General features: G+C 35.5%; 1 protein-coding gene across 34 annotated transcripts in view; it reads left to right on the plus strand.

Annotated features, from left to right (window-relative positions):
* Nucleotides 1-24,511, plus strand: part of LOC139142781 (androglobin-like) — a 120,753-nt gene that overhangs the window by 91,196 nt on the left and 5,046 nt on the right. For 20 of the 34 annotated variants that reach the window (XM_070712948.1, XM_070712949.1, XM_070712939.1 and 17 more), the window contains 16 exons: nt 648-818; nt 1,437-1,587; nt 2,137-2,251; nt 4,172-4,336; nt 5,107-5,145; nt 6,441-6,588; nt 8,267-8,290; nt 9,712-9,753; nt 11,508-11,555; nt 13,978-14,005; nt 14,674-14,768; nt 15,567-15,660; nt 16,173-16,307; nt 17,117-17,270; nt 18,604-18,791; nt 23,479-23,687. In XM_070712948.1, the coding sequence (XP_070569049.1) occupies nt 648-818; nt 1,437-1,587; nt 2,137-2,251; nt 4,172-4,336; nt 5,107-5,145; nt 6,441-6,588; nt 8,267-8,290; nt 9,712-9,753; nt 11,508-11,555; nt 13,978-14,005; nt 14,674-14,768; nt 15,567-15,660; nt 16,173-16,307; nt 17,117-17,270; nt 18,604-18,791; nt 23,479-23,687 (1,806 nt within the window). Of the gene's footprint in view, nt 1-647; nt 819-1,436; nt 1,588-2,136; nt 2,252-4,171; nt 4,337-5,106; nt 5,146-6,440; nt 6,589-8,266; nt 8,291-9,711; nt 9,754-11,507; nt 11,556-13,625; nt 13,659-13,977; nt 14,006-14,673; nt 14,769-15,566; nt 15,661-16,172; nt 16,308-17,116; nt 17,271-18,603; nt 18,792-23,478; nt 23,688-24,511 lie in introns of all 34 variants that reach the window. The other 14 variants (XM_070712929.1, XM_070712933.1, XM_070712931.1 and 11 more) reach the window with 9 other exon arrangements.

The following is a 24,511-nucleotide window of genomic DNA, read 5'->3' on the forward strand; positions in this document are numbered from 1 at the left end:
TTTTTGCCTGATACAGCAAGAGATCATCTTATGGTTTTACACAGTAACTTTCTAGAATGGCCACATTTGGCTCTCAGTTCCACAGTACAGTTGCTTCATCTCATCAGCAGACTAAGGTGTGATACTTGCTATTGTCCCAAAATTAATTAAAGGATGCAATTTTTTGACGCATTCCGTTATTTTTCTTTGGATGTTATTTTTTCAAAGAAAGTGCACATGAAAAAACCTATCAGGCATATTACATAAGAAAACCTTACTTAAGGTATCATTGATCTAGTTGCAATGCCGTATTGTATCGCAGCAAAATTAGTTCTTGTCTTTTATGTTTCATACATGTCTTGTGATCTAGACAGGAAATTTTTAGCAGTATCTGAAGACATATCCTCAAAAACTGAATTAAATCTCTTTCAACATAGAATATTTAAAGAGATATGAAAATATGGAAATGTTGGGTGTTAAAAAGTTTCTGTGGCAGAAATCATGGCCAAGTAATTGAACCTTACATGGCTGTATGTTTAGAGGTATTATTAAAAATGGAATGAGTCATAATTTATAAGTTAGTCATTTTCTTTTGATACAACTAATTATATGTTGACATTCTATCCATATTGAAGTTTTCAGCTTTTCTACCTTAACATTCGTGTCAGTTGTTGATAACTTAGAACCCACTGAGATAATTGTCAGTTTTTCATCCCTGTCTCGATGGTTTGATCCTCCTCCTGAACAACCCAAGACATCTCACAGCACCATACGTGAAAGGAAAGACAGAGAATCTGATAAGGACTCTGTTGCTGCAAGTGGCGGAAGTCTCTTAGAAGGTAAGTTGATGCAGATGACTGGCTGTAGTGTGTTATTAAGGTTGGATGGTAAGTTTGCCAAGGTAGGGTGGGATTGAAGCAGAGTTTGCCTAGACTAAGACGGCAAGGAGAAATACCCAGTGAGTTTACTTACCAGAATGGTGTCTCAACAGAGATAGAAAATCATCTGATAAGGTATTTGTTGGTTGTGATTTGCTAAGATAGGAGAAGTTCAGAATAGATGTTTAAGTCAGAGGAGAGGTAAGTGACAGTCAACTACATCAGAATGTATCGTTTCTCAGCTGAGCTGTACTGTTAGTGGAGATTGTAAGAATGTGGATGGTGTATGTAAGTTGATAGTTATCCAAGTATAACCTGACAATGCTAACTTGCTCAAGCCTTAGCTAGTCTTGCCTAATAGTAGGTAAGTGTAAGTTAGTTAATCCTATCTAAATCTATCAGATTATGAGGTTTTTATACATGGATGTTACACAGTATCATCGTTTGATCTTTTTCTACTTTATTATGAATGCAACACTATAAATTGACTGAATCATGGCAACTGTATGTTGTTCTTTTATGCATTCTAATATTGAACTTTGCTGGTAATATATTTCATGGTCTGTTGTTTATTTACAGTTGCCTCAACTACCAAAGATTCACCAGTCATTGTAACACCAGGTTTACTGGTAGCTGAGCCATATTCCTGGAAGAGTTTGGTAGTTGGACAACCTGTTCTAAGAATACGTTCAACATCAACAAGAGCTGCAGCTCTTAGCCTACCACCTGGGTAATTATCGTTGTCATTGATTTATTGAAGTCCGTCAGTATTGAACTTGATCCCAACATTTGTATCTGTATCTCTGATGTGATGCTCCATGAGTCATGTATCATTTGTACAAAGCTCAACCCTTTGCACCCTGACCCCCTGGTACCCTATGACATCATGCCAGGTTCAAAGGGTTAATGTAACGTAAACGTCCTTACCTTGATTTTCCCCTTCACCAGAAAATTTATTTCACCTGTTTATGTGCTCTACTTGTATCGCTAAAGTGTGACTAGCACCATTTCATCCCCGCCCCCCGGCAAATTACTAGGGGTGCCAACATGTCAACAGAGGGAGAATCCCCCTCTTCCATTCATGATGAAACACTGTTAAAGAAAGTCTGTGTTTCTGTGTACTAGGCTCACACCTGCTTTTATTTAAACAGTTGAAATAATGGAAAATATACAATTTTCCAAGAATAAAATAGTTTCATGCAGTTTGTGTAATGCAGTAGTCAACGCACATCTATTGAACTAAATTACACTAATTTCACGTGTTTTACTTACTTCTCAGTCGGCATGTGCTGCGTTTCATGATGAATGCACCATTAGGCTACCATGTTCATCTTTGCTCAACTGTGAGTTTTGTATTTGGAGATGAAGAGACTGTAATGTCTCATCTGACAAAGGTAAGTTCCACCTGATGTGTTCTTTGGCAGCAATGAATTGATGCCCTGTAAAGTTTTATGTTATGTGATATGATTTGATATGGTATAATGTGATAAGAAATGCTGTGATGTTTTACCCTGCAATGCATGACATTTTTTCAATGATGATTCAAACAGTTTGATGTAAATTAAGTATCAGAGATGTTACTCATGCATTTTTAACAATCTAACTTCAAAGATACAACAGCCTGTTTCACTCTTTTGAGAGTAGACTATCTTGATCAAATCCATTGTATTAAAGTTCTGAAAGGACCTTATTATTCCAGTGACTGGTACTGTCCATTAGGCACCGAACTTTGGTGATTGTTAAACTGAAATTCTACAGGCATTAGGCCTGCTGTATGACTTATGCCTTTACTATTTATTTCTCAACATACACTGCAATGCATGCGTGAAATTGAAAAGAATTACAGACAATGTCATTGAAAACTTATCGATCAAAAATTGTTATTGAAAAATAATGCACATATGAGGTGTCATAACCAATCATTTCTTAAAACTCCCATACCTGAATATGTAGTAATTTATCAGAAAAAAGATGGCCCAGCAAAATTATTAGATATTCGGCAGGAATTGAATAATTGACATCAAAAAACATAGTTCAGCACAGTCAGAGGGAAAGTGTCACATTTCAACCCAAATGTCATCAGTAAAAAAAAGCATATATGGGGAAGGTACTCATGTGGCTACACAACCGCATCACAGGCAAATGCACAGCTGTACTGGTGATATGTTTCTGAAGGTTACCTTCTAAGTGATTCTGATACATAGTAGCCAGTATTTTAGACTTTGATACAAATCAGCCATTGCTCTAGATTTTGATACGTTCAGATTGACGACTTTGCGTCGGCCCAGGTCCCGACCAGGGCCGGGGCGACGTAAAAAACCAATGTGGACACGCTGAGTCGGCCCTGGGCCGACTCAGTTTGGTCCCGGTTAGAAGGGGGGGTTCAGGGCCGACTCAGGGCCGACGCAAAATTTGGTCCGACGCAAATCGCCAGTGTGGACACGTTACGTCGGCCCTGGTCCAGTTGACCAGGCCTCCGCTATGGATCGAAGTTGAACTAGTCACCCTATTCGCACAAAACAAACGACGTTTGAAACTAAAGTTTACACCTTTCGAAAGTTTTCAATCCAGCCTTTACATTTTAATATCATCCCATGTACGCTGAACTTCCCACCAACCTTTGTTCCGCAAACGAGACCATGTCATTCGATTCCACAGTGCACGTAATAGACCAGAGAGGCATGTCAAAAATGCCGTGCACTGGTTATTTCTCCACCGCGGTCTTATATATACCATATGCTCATCCAATAAATGGTGAAGATCTCTCCGATGATTAAAAGGGTGAGTGGTAGTCATATTTGCCCTTCTTGTGCGTAAAAACACAGGAAAATCATGAACAGTAGAAACAGCGTGCCATATTCAAATGCGCCATTTTGAACTTTGACAGGTCAGAGGTCACAAAGGAAGGTAAAGTTACGTCGGCCCTAATTCTGGTACCGGTACAGTGTGGACACGGACCAAATTTAATCCCAAAAGGACAGTTATTTTGCGTCGGCCCAAATTTCAGTTAGGTTGCCAATGTGAACAAGATATTTGATACTTAAGTCGCAGCCTCTTTAATTTTGATACAAATTAGCTATTGCATTGATTTTATAAAGTAGCCAGTACTTAATTTTATAAGTATCTGGTAGATTTGGATACAAACCAGCAGATTTGGATACACAGTAGCTGTTTTCTTTGATTTTGATGTGGAGTAACCAGTGCTTTAATTTTGATACTAAGTAGCCAGTTCTTTGGATGTTGATAGGAAGTAGCAGGTGCTATAGATTGTTTGTAATTTATGTAGAGTACTTTTTGTTCTGTTTCCACTGTAGGAAAGTTGCCGCTTTGTTGACCATGCCAATCAAGTTATGCTTTCCATAAAGAACACTATCCAGGTCTTTGATGACAAAGATAATCTTTCAGAAGCCATGAACAAACTAGCATTACTTCACTATCCGGTCAATGAAGGTGTCAAGGCTGCTGCTCACAACTTTGAGGTATGTGACATCCCTACTTAATTGTAGACTACTCCATGCATGATTTTGGTTGTACTCTCAGATGAGATGTTTTAACTTTTGCAACTTAAATTGTTTATATCATATGTACCTTTGTCATAAGAGAAATTTTGAAAATGAAAGAAACACCCTAAGAAGACATTTTCAGAAAAAATGGAAGCCCTCCAATGTTTGGTGGGCTAGAAAAGCTGAAAGTTTGTAACTGTAGTTTCATTTTTACATCAATCATGAAATATGTAATGCTCAAAGCTGATGGAAATGGTATCACCCATTTTTAACTTCAAATACAGTAAAATTTTCATAAATTTTGCTGTCAGATGGAAAATTTGCATGTGAAATCTAATAAAGTTTTATGGTACACAAATGTTTATGACTGAAATTTTCACACAACTGTGTATCAGTCTAGTGTAAATTACTTGCTAACGACAAGATGCTAAATAGTTTCTTTTTGACTTCCCCAGCAATAAAGAAGCTTCAAGATTTCTTTTTATTGTCATAAAAGTTGTTGCAATATGCAATTTACAAGTTGCTTTTATATGACTGATCATTTCCATGCAAAAATTGAAAAAAGCATTATCAAGTTTTGTTCGGCAACGCACAAAGTGAATGGCAATATAAGTAAATCATTCACTGCGAGTATTGCACCTGCATCATGCAACAAAACACATTGGGAATTAATATATAAAGTACATTAACTATGCATGAATGAATTATAATTTGTGAATGGTGTTTTTATTCATTTCACACAATAGCAACAGTTCACATTTCTGGAAAAACGGTATTTGTACAAGGTGACTATAGTTTGCAACACGCTAAGTTTTCATTTTCTGTGACATAATGACCCACTAATTACGGCTGCATTAATGGCCATGGCTTTAGTTTATCTCGCTATTAAGACACCACTGCCAATCAACTAACATATGACAATTCCACCACATCACATCACATTCATGCACTATTCATATTGCAGGGCCATCACATGGCTGTAACACAATTAATTCACTTTACAGGGCACATCATGCAAATCACATCATTGATAACATTTAACTCTGCACAGTTCCAGCTTTTATCAGCATTTCTATTCTAGTGCAAACGTATTTGTATTCCAAAGAGTGTAGTTTCATCTGTTAATTACAATACTTTTCATTTGCTTCTCATGGATTGGTCCATAATATCATGGCCATAAAATCATTTATAAATCATTGAGTTTTGTGATCAAATGTTTGATAGTGTTCATACACATGCTTTACCCCAGTATTTGCTCAAGGCAGTATAAAATAATTATCAATCCCTTATTGAATGTGCAGTGCATACATGTAGCCTTTGATATCAATATTTTCATTATCTATAATGTAAATACCACAGATTTCCTTGTGGATCTTGGTATAAATTACAGGTTATGGAAGACTTCTTATTTACGAAGTACATTAGTGTTCAGTTACTCTGTTATATTTGTAGTGCGTAAATGCTTGGTAATTTGAATACATACTGCATGATTTCCCGCTGCCTGTGAAATCCTTCAGTAGATGTGTTTTCAATGGTTCTACTCCGGAATAAAAAGGACGCCATGTGTTCTACAGACTCAGTACACCCAAGAGATCACGTGATGGCAGTACAAACAAACCCACATGTGTACAAACATGTATGGAAACACACATATTTCTGTGCACGTTTGCGCATGTGGGTTGGTTTGTACCATGGTCCATTTAAATTCTGGGTTTGACCTATTGTTATCAATGTAAAAAGAAATGATAGATTTCAGTTAAATGTTTACATGTACAGTTGAACAGAGAACTGCTTTTGTTGGTATGGCCTGCATGTTTAGATATTTGGACCATACAGATTTTCCACAATAATTGTGTAGATTGCAAAGTACATGTAGTTCTTATTCATTAATCAGATGCAGTTTTTGTATTAGGTATGGTCATGATTTTAATATGGAATTTAAGTAAAACAGTTCCCACTAGTGTACTTTTAGTGAAGACCTTTCTTTTTTTGCCTAATAGACATAAATTCTGTTGTTAACATGGGAAACCTCATGGATTAGCAAGATGTAACTATCTGTTTATTGCATTCATACATCTAGGTTTTCAATGAAGCCTTGTATACCACCTTACGAGCAGCTCTTGGTGAGAGTTTCACCCTGGAGATGGTATTTGCTTGGAAGGCATTCAACTTTGACGTCCTAACCAGAAACGTTCTCGGAGGAATGACATCCAGTGGTAGCAGACCAGGTATGAGACTCGTTCACACGTGTCACATAGAAGTGAAGAAGTTATTGACATCAGCATATGTTTTTGTCGTGGACATTTATCAGGGACTGTTGTTTGAGTGTTGTGGTGGCTGGAACATATGGTAGTTTCTGCTGTTTTTTGTCTTCCACAAAAAATATAACACAGTCAATATCATCCCTAACCTGTTAACAAGACAATTACCTCATAAAAATGTCGTTAACATCATGCCAATCATCTAGACAGTTTTTAACGATAAAACAGAAACTCAAGGGACTTTGAATGCCATTCTGTGTGGTTGTTAAGGTCTCCAATGTCAGCTTTTTTCCGTTCATAACTGTGTTAAAGGTCCAGAGAAAGTTATCATTTTGCTTTTAAATAAATGTGTACGACTGATTCCTTGAATTGTGATGTTTTGGGCAAGAGGTGTAATTTTTTGTCAAGAAAGATATAAAGTACAATAATCATATTGTAATGGCAAAAGTGTAAAAGCTAGTGTGATTGGCTATTCAAATTAGTGTATTCAAATGAGATGTGATGTTGAAGTTTGTAAATATGTTGCACATTAGAATGACATATTTTATTATCATCAATTTAAAATACAATGTAGCAAAGCAAGAAAATTAATATTATTTCTGGTGACCAGTGGTTTTTAAAAATAATTCAAATATTACCACTAATATTGTCATGCTGCTGCCATAAAGAGGTTTTTGGGAATACTGCAATTAATTATGCTTTCAGTGTTTTAATTTGGAAAAAAGACGGATTTTTAGGAAGTTATTAATGTCTTTCTAAGGAGACAGCTGTCGTTAAAAACTGCATAACAATTTCAAATAATTAACATTGGATTTGTACAGATGGCCTTACAAAGTGCACACTTTGACACTGCTATGCAGCAACTTCAGTTTCCTTTGATGAGAAAGATGAAGATGGTCAATTTGGATAGAGTTACGTTAATTCTGCTGAGCTATTGAAGACTTTAATCCTTCACATCATATGTTTTTAAATAATCCATGAGGACTTAGAAGGCTTAGTCGGCTCATTTGCAGGACATTTTGAGGATCGATTGGATTCATGATATGAAAGTAGAAGGGTCTGATAGATAGGGGATCAAAATTACGCTATGCTGACTATGTTGTTCAGACATTCAGGCACGATGCAAACAGAAATCGTGTTCATTAGAAATTGATTGTTACAGTTACAATGATAATGTTAAAGTTGTATAACTTATAATGACAGCCTTTTTTTAAATTCACAAGTGCAGTAATGTTTGAAAATCAAGCTGTATGGTCAAGTACATGGCATGCTCTTTGGTGCCTGTTTTTAAGATTGTACATCATATCAAATACTCTTTCACCTGATTATGACATGGCTGATTGACATGTATAATTAACAACGAAACATTCTCAAAATTGACAAGTGTTTTACCTGCTATAAGTAGGAACGTGGAAAACATTAGCAACAATGTGTCAGGGTTTAGCTTCTAATAGACAAACTTAGCAGTCATATCAGATACTGCCAGGCTCAGGACATACACTAGCACTTCTAACCTCATGATATGTTTACCCACACCGACGGAATAACACACCACATGCTGTACTGTACACATCATACCATTGTTAATATGTTTGTGTGTTTTTCTCTTTGTGCCATTCATTCAATCTGTGTTCATGTAACACAGAGGACACACACAGTGAATCTGGAGGTATCTATGTTTCCCTAACGTCATTGTCAACCAATTCACCCCTGAGCAAGGCCTATGTGTGGAATAATCCCATTCTGTTCAGGATGTGGATTACTTCATTTTCCTCCAGTAAGGGGTGGATGGGTTTTGGTTTGCTGTGTGTAATAGAAGCAGTGCACCGTATAACGTCTTTTGCACTGCCCTTCAGCCGTTGCCTAGTTATAAATGTCCTGTGTGCAGTTTCTTTACTAGTGCTGTAAAATTTCAACTTCTGACTTTTCAGAATCAAATATCTCTATATGGTGTTGTTTGAATTTTCCTCTTTAAGTATTGTGTAATATTTGGTACATACTACACAGTTGCGTTTTTGTATCATTGCAATTGGCAATGATTGTGCAAAGTATTGAGAAACGTAGAATATTTGCAACTGTGAAACAAAGAAAGTATACCATCTGTAACACATTGACAAGATTTTTATATTTGAATAATGCTGCCATTATGGTTTCAGATATCAACAATGCCATGTTGGATTCTTTTATTAAATGAGACACTGACAATGTCCTTGTTTACAAAGGATAGTTTTCTATCAAAATTTAGACTTGTTATATCTTATAACTAAATGACTCATAACACTCTTGCTACATTCTTCAGGTAGCTGCTACATTGTATCGTTTACCTTTAAATTGCTACATTGTTGCTACTACATATTACTGCTCCATAATTGCATTGTCTGCTCTTCATAATTGCAACATCTAGGATTACTACACAGCATGCTTACTTATCAACATTGAAGCATAATGGTTACATTGTTGCATACATTTTGTTACATTGCTTAGCCTTTGATACATTCATATTAAACTTACTAAATTGAGTAGACTCAATTGTAACAGTCTGTTCACAGAATATCAAAGATTGCATTTGCTTTGTATCATAGCAGGTCACGCTAACAGTCTGTACTATGGTATATGAGCACATGAACTGTACCATTGATATGTGCACCTTGTCAATTCAAATGATATGTCTGGCTGGATATCAGAAGCACCACACAGTTTCAATATATTTACATAATGTGTTCATATATCTTTATCACTTTTAGTAACTGAAGTGTACATATTTGTCTGGTGATATTTTGGAAGTCTGTAAATGCATTATGTTGAGTGTCATTAAACTTTGTAGCATTCCATGGCATTTTGGAATTTCAACAGTTTGTCTGAAATGAGAGATTTAAACTTCTGTGTAAAATATGCATGATGTTTATACTGTACTAAAATCCACACAGCCTGCCCACATAATTCAACTTTGTTTAATCTTGAAACTATGCTACTTTTGATGTCCAGTCATGCAGTATCATAATTGTTCACATTATTCAGTGTTGCTGTCATTAAATTTTATGTTCTAACATGTTTTCTTTTCCCCCAACAATCGTTTTTCCCATCGTATAGCCACTGGGGCATCAAGGAAATCTGCTAAAGCAGGACGCAAGCGTAAGTCCTATTGCATATGTTACATGATCTAACACAGCTAGCAAATCGCACTTTGTGTCTTTCAAAGCTATCTCTACATATGCAATAAGACCTACTCATTAAAACTTTTTGTTGTATGTGTCAGGGACTAACTCACATTTTATGAAATGTAAGCCTTAACTTCATATTGTAAACTTTTTCTGTCTGCTTAGAATGTGATGTAATGTAAAACTAAGTATCGTTGACAATGGTGACATTGGACAAACAGGGTTATGGTATAAATGCATTCTAACCTCTTCTATCTGCAGTGCACTCTTGTTCTGTGATTTTTTCGTTTTTTCATGCACAGCATATTTTTATTTTCACAACTTTCTTTACAAATGTATCACAGCTAATGTATCACAGCAAATCATCATTTTATTTCCTAATCTCATATGCTGTCACTGCAGTTTTCAGTTTTACATCAGTCTAGGCATACCATATATTGGAGTTTTTTTCACATACATTTCATGCTCATCTCTCACAGATGCATGCATCTCAGTGATTTTCATACATATTTCTTGTTTTGTTCTTGTGTTCTGTACTAATGTGTCTTTTATTTCTATACAGAAAAAGAACTTCTTCTTTCCTCACCCTTGTCTGTTCTCTTGACTCAGTTTCTTCATCTGTAAATTATAGTGATCTATGTTTTTACACGTGTTTGTCATGTGAATGCAGTCTGACTTGGAGGAAAAAGTTGAAGAATTTGCAACCGTGTGTGTGACTCTACAACTGCCTTGTGTGAAAACTGTTTGTTTGTCATGACTTTTACTTCTCTTAATTATGACAAATCCAGCAAGCTTAGTCTTCAGCAATGTGTGATGATAAGTGTAACTTGTCTTACACTTACATTTTCATCATGCTTCATTTGAATAGCTGAGCTATCTGCTGTTTCTACACTGTTTTGCCTATGAAGACTAAAAAAAATCTACACACAGTGTTTATGGCTTTCCTGCCTCATTTTATCAGTGTTTACAAATTGCTAGACTGTGATGCTAGGCCCCACAGTACCGATGTGATGGGCTGTACATATTGGATTTTTGGAAACTTATTTGCAGTTGAGATAGATGACAAAAAAAAACATTGTTTTAACCCTTTGACCTCTGCAATTTTTCCCAACAAAATTTGAATGCAACATTTTGCCAATTTTTATGAATTTTTCCGTAATTTTTTGATAATTTTGGACCTAATGGGCATGACATTTCATTGGCCCCAGTTTTTTATCAAAATTTTTGCAAAAACCTGAAAAAAATTGATTGGGGTATATTTTATAAAGGCAACAAAAATTGACTTTGGCGCTCAAAGGGTTAAAAGTAAAATCACGAAATATAAATCAATGTCTACTGTTTAATTTTCATTTTTCAAAACAAAATATTGATCTAACTTTTAAAATATAGATTAACGATATTTCCTCACAGGAGTTTTCTTGTTTCATTCAGTGAATTTCAAAGAATTTTTTGGAAAAAAATGATTCTTGCTAAGAATCTCAAACTTCACTGACTGTGTGTGGAACAAACTTCATAGATATTACAGCAGTAGTACAGCTAAATGTGCCACTAGGCTTAGAATAAAACAATAGTAGACATCCTTTTAATTAAGAAATTCCCTCAGAAAATAACAAAACTGCAAATATTTCCAAAAGCTAAGAGAACTGCAGACCTTTGAAATCAGTGCAGCCTAGCTGCCTTGGTTACTCATCTTTGTGTTGATGTTTTTCCCAACTTATGTTCATATAGAACGTAGACAATCTCAAAGTCATGATGAAATCAACCCCCATCCCCAAGGTATTCAACATTTCATTTCATTAGCAACCTAGTAATCATAAGGCTGCTGCACTCCTCTAGATAGACTCAAGTTAATTTTACCAAATTGCATAAACTTTCACCTATGCGCACCAAGCTTCTAGCAACCAAAATATTAAATAATATCTGTTTTACTTTCCACCAGGCTGTGTTCGACTGTTCTCTACTTTAGATGGCTCAATGTTTTATCCTTAGGTCTGAAATTACATTATTAAGCTTTCTGCCTCCTGAAATAGCCCTTTTAGTTTATGTATTTCTGAATTCAGTAATGATTTGGTTGGTGTACCCAAAAAGGTATAATCAGTCAGCAGTGAGAGCAGGTGGAGAAACTTTAGTGTCGTTTTCTTGTGACCTGCCATGTTAGTATTAAATGTGATGGTCACAATATCTGCCACATTGTCTCACTTTTGAATAGTGAACATTAAAACAGAAATGCTGTACAGCAGATTTCATATTCTAGACAATGTACTGCCATTCAATTTCATACAAATTGATTATTGTACAAATTTAGATACAGCTATATGTCTTCATTATCAGTTGAATTTACATAAATGAAAGCAAGCAAGCAAGCAAGCAATCCAAGAAAAAATCAAACTCAAACAACAAAAATATAAATGAGAATTTGTATTACATCTGGAACATTCTTTTATGACTGTTGTTTAATGGTGCATACAGTCGATTGAAACAAAACTCTCAGGGCATGGAAGGAAACCAAACGTAGTATCAAAAGTACTGGACAGCTTTTGGTGTAATTTCTCATTTTATGTCAAGAGTTTGTAATATTGAGTCATCTGGGAACGCAAACAATAGTGAAAGTAAAGTGAAATTTTGGAGTACATACAATTGGTGTACTGTGTGTGATGAAACATAGTATGGCAGTAGAATGTCATAAAATATAGTTTAGATACAGCACAAATAAAGTGGCCACTTTGCAGATAAATTTGCCAGAGAATTTTAAAAACTAATCAAGGACAAGAAAGCACATTGTAGAATCCCATGCACCTTATTATGAAAATCAAGTGCACATACAAGTCCATTAACCAAGCAATGTTATCAGCTTTTAGTTTACACCATTAATGCATTAATTGATACCTCAATCTGAGTAGAGTAATATGTGGAGGGGAAATATGATATTATGTGTCCCATTGATTGAGGTACACATGAGTCTTTTTCAGCAAAATGAAATATAAAAGTACATATTTGTACTGGAAGATCTATTGCTCAAGGTGATCCGTGGTGTTCTTGTTATGAAGGGTATTCTAGTCTAGTCAATAATATGCTTTCAGGAAAAGTAGCCATAGTATTCTCTAAGAAATGCTCATCAAAGATTGATCTATAAATGAGTAAAAATGAGCAACAAAATAATCTATTGTCAGTGTATGTTTCAAAAATAATTGAAAACCAAAATAAATAATTCTTTGTGTTCTCCAGACCTGTTCACATTCTAATTTCATAATTGTTAATATTTCTATCCATCTCTATGTCATTGTTTTTGTCATATGATGATTGTTGTTAAGGTAGAATCCGCCTCACGGATAGATATTCAGATATTCAATTTTAAAAATACTCCTCCATTCTGCTGCTTGTCGGAGTTCATTTTGAAGCTCTTGGTATAAGAAAAACTTTTACCATCTTAGTTTTTCGAAAGCTAAATTTTAAGTTCCTCCATAGAGTTTAAACAAGGATGGTGGCCATTTTGAATTTCAAATATCAGTTAATGTTAGGTGATTTATTTCTCTAGTACCAAACTTTGCACGGTGACCACTGATTTTTATTCCTGATTTGGTAAGAAAATGGTTAAAAAATTCATTGAGGAAACTTTTAGCAAAAGTTTAAGTCTTTCACTTTCAAGGCGCATACTACCTTAAATATATAACTTTTTCATAAGACCCGACATGTATCTTTACAACTTAAATTCTTCAATAATACATGTACCATCTGATTTGTATTAGTGCCTTTATATCTTCGCACCAAGTGTGAATTTTAATCGTTTGAAATGTCTGCAATTTTTTGTCTCAATGTTCTGCACAACTTGTTGTTTAAATCACTCAGACCATGTGGATCACAACAATGGAAGTCATGAAGGTATCCAGACTGCCTCCAAATTAAACTCAAAACTGTGTCTATTAACAAGATTTGTTTTGAACTTTTTTTACAAAAATAAGTTAGTTGTTTGATTTTGAACTCTGAACTCTGATGTTGTTGAAGTTATGTAGAAAGGAAACAACAGGTAACATAGATTACTAAAGTATTTGTGTGTTTCTTTTCTTGTTTTTCTCAGTGTGGCTTCCCTTAGTGCAATTTGTATGTTTTGCTGTGTGCCTTCTGCTTGTAACTTTTCTTTGCAGCAGTGTTTATACGTGCTACCTTTTCTTAAATGTGTCTAAATTTGATTTGTTCACAGGTGAAATTGCTGAAAATTGGGTGAATCGGTAAGGAAACAATTTATCCATACATGAAATGATTTTCCTTTCGTTTGAATATTTTTGTTAATGATAGAGAAGATTTTGTTTACGTTGATCATGATTGTTGACCGCATTTAATATTTGTGTGGTGTATTTGAAATAGTGAGCCTTTGTTAGTGGGATGACAACATGTTCATATATGCGGTAACAATCAGATTTTGAATCTAAAAAAAGGGAGAAAAGAACCAAAGATTTTATTCGCTGGTAAATTGCGGGTAAAATTACTCTGTTTGAGTGCTAGGAATACTGTTAGTTTCATGGAGTGATCTGTGAATAGAACTGCTGGACCTCAGATTGTATTCCTCCAATCTGCAAATAATTGCCTTAGAGCCATTGGTTTCTCCAAAATATTTTGTACAATTTCAGAGAACGTCAGTGTAAGATTGGGCTTCCCTATACTCTTATCAGTAATAAGCTTGGCTCACAACGCTCAGCAACTGTGAGGGTAGAAATTGTAGATGTTTTGCCTCTTGTTGTGCATGTATGTAATAATATATGTATGTTGTGCAGACTAACATACATAAATGCCACAGGGTTCATGCATGCAGTAGCCCATCCACATTTTTAATTACATTGTTTGATACTTTAACTTTACATTTGATGATGTTTTGTTTTGTTTGTTTGTCTTTTTCCAGGGAACCAACAGAGGACGAAACTGCAGCAGCTACTGCTGTGCAGAAATTTTGGAGAGGTTATTACGTAAGGAAGATCAGAATTGCCAGAGAGCCAGGTAAATAGATTCACTCAGCAAAAAGCCAAGTAAATTGAATCTCGTATGAGACTTTGAAAAGATTCAAGTAAATACAAGCTAATATCAGACTTGGCAAAAATCCAATTAAATATAAGTTATCTGATTCGGCGAAAGTCGAAGTAAATGCATATTGATATAACATTTTGCAAAGTTTCAAGTTGACTTTGATTTTTTAAATGATTCTTCTTAGTTATTAAATGAAATGCCCGGAAATAGTTTAGTATCATACATTCTAGCGTTAGGCATTAATTAGTGGTCAAGTTCAAATATGTTATCCACTAATATATCAGTCTTGGAAAAGATCCAAGGAAATAAATATTTATATCAGACAAGCAATGGTCCATGTACTGCATCAGTTCAAAAAGATCTATGCAATGGTATATATATTTTACTTGTAAGGTCCAAATATGATTATTTTCAAATCAGACCTGGCAAAGTCCCAGTACGGTGAATTTTAATAAGAGACTATGCAACGACCTGGGCAATAAATTTCATTATCAGACCTTATAAAAATGGTGTATTTTAATATCAGACTTGGCAAGGACTGACGAAAATAGGTCCCCATAAAGCAACATCAAATAACATTCAAATGAAGAAACACATTGGCTACCCAATAAAAGTATCTTCGCAAGCAAGTTGAAGTGTAAATATATTCTGATGTCAATTTTCTGTGAATCAGAAATGAATTCCCAATAATGTATCAGTATTATTGTCAATCCTGTCAGACAACTAATAACTGCATTTTTTATTTGCTTTTTTGTACTTTCTTACAACAAGGTAACAAGGAAAATGAATTTGCTAAAGAGCATCTGGTGAAGTCCTGGACAATCATTGAACCAAACATGGACCAACATGCATTGACTTTATTCAGGTAAAATCATAACATCTATGATAGATGGTGTATTTCATGAACCAAGTAATAAAAGTGAATTAAAAGTTGAACAGGCACACATGTACAGGCATTTCAATATAAACTCTGAGTTGAATGGATTGGAGAAGTGTGATCATATTTTTCTTTAAAAATCGATGCAGATCAGAAAGAGAAGACGTGCTAATATATGATTGTATATACACATCAGTAACAGAGAGTAGTAGAGATATGTAACCCTTTCACCGGTTTTCTGTTGCTATTATGTGTATCGAGGCAAGCCCAAAATGTTGATTTTAGATTGACAAATGAAGTTTGGTGCCTCAGTTAGAGTATGTGTTGCTAAACTACTACAATACTACACAATGCACTACCTTTACAATCAGTGAAGACAAATACAATTAAGTTAGCATTAACTTACTGTATTGAGTCAAAATTACTTAGTATGTGTTTGTCACCTTACATGATAATACATGATACATATGACTCAAACTGCTGTAATTGTTTTCTTACAGGACGATGTTCAAGATAGATCCTGATTTAATGCCCAAGTTTCCATTCTATCAGGATGAATGGAATAAGATTTCCTACTCTGATTATCAGGGTAACTACCCTGACCAGCCACCTAATACTTGGTTTGTTGTCTTCAGGTAAGATCACACCTTCTCAGCCTGGTATTGGAGAAATGTTACATTTCCTACAAGTACTTCCTACAAGTATGAAACATGGCTGACTCAAAAATTTTGTCTTGTGTAAGCATGTTTGCTACCAGGTCTAACAGCTGTGTGTCCATATTTCGATCCTGTCACCCCTGCATTACATATTTACAGACCCAACCTCAAATCATCTAAAATTGGGCAAAATTAAAAAGCAAGATGTAAGGGTAGCCGGGTAAAGACTGTAGTTGTACATCTCACATATGGCAGACATGAAGATATTGTTTTGGAAAGTTGCCAATGTTCAAAATGCAATCAGAAGAAATGGAACAAACACACTCTTGTATATCCTTTTCTCTGTCAAATTTTGGTTTGGACACCCCCCCCCCAATATTTTTCTGTATCAAAATTGGTCCATTAAAAAAAAAGCAGGGGTATCATGCTTTCCCATCTGAGGACAGTCGTGTAATCATTGCTCATCCAACTTTTAGAATAACGTGAAAACATTTCTGTTTCTGCCATTAGGCATGCTTTCAATGGATAGCCATGTATGATGTAGCTCATGGGGATCTTAATAGGCCTGAATCCAAACTTTTATCATGGTGTCTCATATTGAATGCAATGACAATTTAAAGACACGATTTTGAAAGAGGGGGCATTGAAAGAAAATCTTACAAGAAAATCGCCGCCAATGTACTTTCATATTTTGTAAAATGTGGAGAATGTCTAAAAATTCCACTGAATGGAGTTGTCTGGATATTGGCGTCAGATTTAATCATTCACTCAACACTTCATCACTTTAGGGATGTTTTCTACGTACAAGAACCCATGCTGCTTGTACCCAAGTTGTATGTTTCCATACCAACGTGTATGCTCCGAGTGGTTGATAATGACACTGGTGAAGAGATACCTAGGGTTTTCCAGAGAGTCGCTCCGTATGAGTATAAAAGGAACAAGGTGAGTGTTGCAGTAATTGCAGGCAATTCGGCATGTTGTTGAGACTTGATGGTTGTAGAGTTGAATTGTATGCTGTACTGCAAGGCAAATGTAATCTCAAACATAAAAATGATAATGGAAGCTATCAACTATGAAAGATTACTTCGAATAGGGCACAAGCTTTCCAGTACATATCTTCCACTCAAATAAAATCACATATTTTGCATGGAAATTCATCTGTGTTGGTAGCCAAATTACAGTTAATTGAACTTTTGATCTCAACACGCTAGATTTTAGTCACTGAAATTTTCGGTTGCAGCACTACAACCTTCGTCAGCAGAATAACCCGATCTCAATGTCGTGACCTTTCGGACACGTGACATCAAAATCGGGTCATAGACTTTTGGTAATTTATACCTTCCACTGTCTCTATTAAGGGATGGCTGGTTAACTCGGATATATATCGCCTCCTTGACTCCCCTTTCGAAGTATCGGGATCCCTATCAAACTTGAAACTTGAAACAAGTGTGAACTTGAAAATGTAGAAATTCTTGATAGGGATCCCCGATACTTCGAAAGGGGTGTCAAGGAGGCAATATATATCCGAGTTAACCAGCCATCCCTTAATAGAGACAGTGGAAGGTATAAATTACCAAAAGCCTATGACCCGATTTTGATGTCACGTGTCCAAAAGGTCACGACATTTAGATCGGGTTATTCTGCTGACGAAGGTTGTAGTGCTGCAACCGAAAATTTCAGTGACTAAAATCTAGCATGTTGAGATCAAAAGTTCAATTGACTGTAACATATATGATATATCTTGATTGAGTCTCCACTGAAGTTTATCCTACTTTTTCTGGACCAAGTTTCAGGAGAACAACCCATGAAATATCAGTACACATTAAAATAGAATGTGTCCCTGGGACAGATAGTCGGACTTTCAAACTTTTGCAATATTCCTTTGGCTTACCACTTGTTGGGGCTCATGTTGAAGCTTATGGAGTAAAGAAAATTTTCACTGACTTAGTTTGTGAAAATCGGGAATTGCATTTTCCCCATAGAGATAATGCAGAAATGGAAGCTATTTTGAAATTGAATATTGTTAAATATTGGGTAATTTGTTTCTCTGGTATCAAATTTTACATAAAAATCCGCAATTTTTATTCTTGATTTTGAAAGAGACTGGTTAAAGTTTACGTGAGTAAATTTGGGCAAAAGTTTAAGTCTTAATTTTACGGCATGAACTAGCTGAAAATTGAACACATTTACTTAGGCTAACATTTATGGGAGGCTTTTTGAAAATGGAAAGTAAAAAGGAAGAATCTATGAGCCTATACTTTGAACCTCATTTCAGAGAGGATACACATTTGTTGCTGAAGCACGGACCACAGATATGCCTTTACCATCTGGTAAATGGCGAATGAGGTTGATTGGTTCTCTGAGCCCATTGCCTCAACCAATCAGAGAGAACCTTACAAGTACATTCAACGTGAAAGAAATCCGAGACTATTATCTTCCCAATGACAACAACATCATCCTGCGGTAAGTCACATGACATGAAAGTTGAATGTGTGAAATGGATTTGGATCAAGTGTGAAAGATGAATGACCGTGTGATTTAAGGTAGAATACACCTCAGGGACAGATAATCAAACACTCAAATTTTCATAAGACTTTGCAGGTAATATACTGTTTTAATGGTCTCATTTTTAAGCTTGTAGAACCAATAGCATCTTCATCTTCTTGGTTTTTTGAAAATTGAAAATTTCCTTTCCTGCTGTGGAATTAACACAGGTACAGCAACTGCTTTGAATTTCAAATATTGGTAATATTTTGTGTCATTTGTTTCTCTTGTACAGAGATTTGCGTGGTGAACCCTGATTTTAATCCCTGATTTGGAAAAAGGGTAGTGTAAATTTGCTTCAAGGAAAGTCTGAGCAAATGTTGAAAGCTTTCTTTTTAGCATGCATACTGCCGTAAGTCAAAGAATACTTCAGTGCAGATCTTATTATGCAGTCCTAACATGTCAATTTCTATAGCAGCTTGTGACGACTTTTTCAAGTTGTCATCACTGTCCTTTCCTACGAAAATTATTGAAAAATAATTCTCTCAGAGTATTTACTTTGACAGTGGACAATGGCTGCCATTTTTGAATTTCAAACATTGGCAAAAAATGCTTCTCTAGCGCTTATATTAATTTTGTAATATATCAAACTTTTCTTTCTCGGCCTTTTGACATTAAAACATAATAATTTGAAGTTCCCTGCTGTGTACTTAAGGCAAAAGTTGAAAACTTCAATTGTGTAGGGTGTACTATCTAAGGAAGAATGTACCATAGGCACAAATAGTCAGCCCCTTACATTGTTACAATACTTTGATTTATATACTGCTAAAAATTGTTAAGTAAATGAAGTTTGTGCTATCTAGGTTTTGTAAAAATGGAACTTTTAATGTTTTTCCTACAGAGTTTACACAGAGTGGCCTTTAAATTTTAAATATCAATAAATTTTAAATCACAGTTTTTCTAGTACTTATTTTGAAAAGGGACCCCTAAATTTTCACTCTGATTTTTCAAAAAGAATGATTCAAACATTTCTTGCAAAAAGTTGGAGACAAAGTTTAAGACTTTCAGTTTTGAGGCATTTATAAAATGGATTAGAGAGATGTTTTCCTTCCAGTAATAGTGGCGACAGTCTGGTTATGAAGTTGTGTTGCTTTGGGCCCTCTTCTATTAGGTTGTCCTGTTGTAGAATAGGTTCAATATCATCAAAGGGGCCTCCAGTGAAAACTTGAGAACCCTACTAACTGGCCCTAATAACAGCCACCATGAATCGACAAAGAAAATTATACTGTGCTTGCTACATCAGTACGCTACATGAAGTTTGGGGATGATTGTTAGGATGATGTGTACATGTATGTACTTGAGGCATATGAAGTAAAAGATGTATGCATATAGGAGTCATTAGAATTCGTGTAAACTCAGGAAGTTTTAATGGCTGTGTTTGACTAATGACAAAATTGTAGTGAAATGTAGGGACAATGGAGTGGTTTGATCAGAAAATGGTATCAATAAAGGTCAGTCTCTGTGTTAGTGAAAAATCACTATTTGAATAGTGTGTTTTGCTACCTGGCCATCAGCAAAAGCGCGTTTTATTTTTGCTTGAGAGAGCGTGTACCTGGGTAGAACCAATTTTCACTGAAGGCCATAGGGGCTGATGAGTACGGAAGTAAAGCTCTGTGCCAAACTATGTCTGGAGGAAATTTCATGCAGTCCTAAATCCTAGTTTGAATCTATATTGGCAAAAGACTGTTTTCTTCTACTCAATCAGCATATCCAGAAAGGTTCAGAACAACACAAGATCATCAACAGAAATACAGTGAAGTTGAGTTACAGCTGAATGGAGAATGTTCCGGGTATCATCAAAATCACATTACAAAAGGGTCATTGTACACAAAGAAAGTGCATCTGATCATAAATTCAGATGAAAAGTTCAACTGTCCACTCCAGGGGCTTACCATCGTGAAAGTGTTGTCTCTGAAGCCTACATCAGCCTGACTGACAACAAGTTTAAAATCTGCTATGCAAATCTTGTACAATCCTTCTGAAACCAAGCCTATGCCAATAGCACAGAATTATCTGATATTGTTGAAGATCTCAGATCTAAGAACAAACCATCCAAGATATTGTGGTCAATCCCATCAAAAGCCAGCAACCATTCAAATGTAACTGGAAAATACCACCTTTGTCTAACAGAAAGACATTCTTGATGAATGCATATGGAGTCAAACCACCTCAATAAATGTTCTTAGTTGGTGCATGAATACTGCCAGGAAAACAAATTTTGCTCATTGAACTCCCAACAACCAAAGGAAACCGTATTGCTTGAAATACAAGTGTGTAACTGAGATTATAAGCAATAAGTTTTACTCACTTGAAGATCGCATGAACACTTGATGTTTAAATCAGACAAAATAGTTTACCTCCAAAGTAAATAGTAGAAAACCATTGTAAGGGCCCAGAAATGTGGTTTATGGCTATTTCTTTAAATCATACATGATATCAATACTCATAGCCTTCAGCAATACTACATGTACCTTCTAACCTTAAAATCTTACAGATGAAATGGGTGTTTTTTGTTTCATGAAATAGAAGTGTGAAAATGATTGGAGGAAAATGGTACATTGAGAAAGGTGTTTCGGATTTACCTAACATTAAAACACTTTCAACGTGCAATTAGATATGTAAGGAGGCATATGCCGTCAGCAGTCGATCAGCAGGTGCCGCTAAAAGGGGTAATTTTTTTTATAAATGGCTTCCATGAACTTCAATTTCCCTTGAGTTGGAGTGAAGACAGTGAAGCGTATGGTGACATATAGTACATGAACACCTGGGAAATATATTTTTTGTTGAGGATTACAAACTTTCCAGTGTGAAAATGATGGCAATGTGTGATGAAAAGTCTACTTTTTAGCTTGAATGGACCCTTTGGAGAATTCAATTAGTCATCAGACATCCAGGTGTGCAAAGAGGAGGTCATTGATCCATTGTCTGAATAAGAATATTGGGAACAACTGTGAACGTGGATCTGTTCATCCTTGGATGGACATTTCTCTTATTAAGATTCCCAACAAACTATCAGCCCAATTATGTGTCAATAAAACGTGTAGTTTACCTTCAGAGGAAGGTCTGCATGACCAGGGTTTTCAAATGTTGGTTTTGCAGATGGAAAATATATGATAAAAAGTTACTTTGTGTGTTGAAATTACCCTTTCATTCAAATCTCTCTGGATTTTTGGCTCATCATAAGGTAATTCATATCAATTTCATGCTGTCCCTAATTCTGATCTCGACAAGTTTGAAAGGATTAACTACAATTCTTTTTCAAAGCATGACAATTTTCACATCTTGATTGTGTTCCAAATGGTGATGCATTGTTAATGAATTCATGTGAACACCAAGCGCACTATCCCTATAGCATTTTGACCTTTCATTTCACCCCACTCATCTCGTTTTAAAGAATTTTCATAAATTTTTTGATAAAAGCTTTTCAAAGTGGTTCTGAACTTGTAGATTGTGAAGTACACAATGTAAACTAGCTACTTTGTCAATATCACTGATAATTTGATGTGAGGTGGGGTTTCTTGAAAACATCAGCTGACATACACATTTTGCTCACGGCTTGCTGCATGTTCCACACTGGAAACTTCTTGAGAAGCTCTCTTCAAAAACTGAACATGCATCTTTGATCATTCATGTGATATCCAAAAGGGATGCTGACGCACAGAAACTTGAATGACTTCAAGGCATTTAGCTCTGTTCATCTCTCTGGAATCAATCATTATTCTGATTATATCACACAATATTGCCAAGGGGAAAAAACTGAAAAGAGGCTCTATTGTATTTTTAATAGCATTAGATTGAGTGTCACACTAGACAACTTAGAGAACTGAACTTCAGGGGATAAGAGCTGAGTACAAATCTGGTGATAATACCAACTTGGTCAATAGTAAAGCGGAGGTTCAACTCCAGTGCCAGTTCATCGATAATTTCTATCCTGCATACATGCTGTGTTCAGAAAGCATTAGGTCATGCCAAACTTTTATCATCTTCACAAAGGTCATGTTGAACGTTTATGAACTTGGTCAGTGACCTGAGTGCTACCAGTAAAGACATATTTTTTTGTTGTTGAGAATTTCATAAGAAGAATCTGTGTTTCCTGGAGTGAAAAAGGTTTGCCTATCCAATATTAATATTAAAAAATTAAAAATTAAATTAAAAAAGGGAGTAATTGTATTAATAAATTGAAACCTCCCTTTTTATATTTCCTCTTAATAATTTCTGTAAAGTCTTGTTTTGCTTTCATCATGATAAAGATGAGTAGTCATGATGAATCCGAAAATCTCTCAATCAAGTACTTTCTGTAAAGTTTCACATGCATTTCTTGCAAGGAAATTGAATTTGTAATGTTGACTGTAACCTATAATGTGTGTCCACTGATTGAAATTGGCTATTATGGATGGGTATAAACACCAAATATAGGACAGTATGTTTTTCAATACATACTTTTGTGTGCATGGTCATGATGGGGTTTCTGTTTTTCCTTATGTACATAGAATATCACACACGGCCATTGTATGTCATTGTACATCTGGCCAGATGCCATATTATTGCTGCTTGTTAAGGTTATGTTACAGTGTCATGACTATGTTGTTTTTTATTGTGTTTTCAGATACTCGGTAAAAGTTTTAGAAGACCAGATTGCCAGTGTCCAACTCTGTACATCCAAACCTGATGTGTACATTCTCTTACAAGTGTTGGACAATGAAGTAAAAGTCACAGAAACCACTGGGAAAGGACATGTTGTCATTCCAGCTTTCACATTCCTTCGAGACCGCGAACCTGGTGAAGAGGCTCCCAGAAGGTCTAGCAGTAGAGCATGTAGGTTGATACTTCAATCCCCCATCTCAATTAAGATTGTGCGTGCCTCAAAATTGAAGAACTTAAACTTTCACTCAAACTTTCAAAAAAAACCGCTTCAAACATTTCTTTTCATATTGAAAATTAAAAATCTGGGTCACTTGCAAATTTTGACAATAGAAAAACCCAATATTTGTTCTTATATTTATAAAATTGCAAAAGAATGCCATCCCTGTGTTAACTCTTTTTTTTGGAAAAAACAAATTTTTGCTTTCACAAAAAGTAAGAGGATGAAAAGTTTTTCACTCAGTGAGCTTCAAGTGAGCCCTCAAAAGGTGTAGACCAAAAATGTATTGTACAATTTGGAGAGTTCAAATTTCTGTTCCAGAGGCTCGTTGAACCTGAAACCAATTACAAGTCCACTTCTCCATGCTTAGTGGGGCATGTAAATTTATCATCCTGTCCAAACATCCTACCCCAGTTTGCTGTGTACCAAGTGTGCACACAAGTTCTCACCCTTATGTCCTGTTTGGCATGAAGTTGATAGTTCTACTCTTAGTAGAAATTGAAGTATTGTAGCCCTAGATGCTTTTGAATATATGTGTCAACATTCCTACAGTTTAATATGTTTAGATTGAGTTAAACTTGTGTTCAGTGAGAATGTACATACTTTCAGTTACTGGTACCGACTTGTTTGAGTATGTTGAGTGATTTGTGACATCACCTAAACTTCACATATTACAGAAAATAAAAAAGATGCGCTTGAATTGAGTGATTTAAAGTAGTTCAAAATGTGCGTATGATCAAAGTAGAAGGTGTAAGGGGCAATGTCTACCAAAGTAATG

The sequence above is a fragment of the Ptychodera flava genome, chromosome 10 (assembly GCF_041260155.1).
Source record: "Ptychodera flava strain L36383 chromosome 10, AS_Pfla_20210202, whole genome shotgun sequence".
NCBI lineage: Eukaryota > Metazoa > Hemichordata > Enteropneusta > Ptychoderidae > Ptychodera > Ptychodera flava.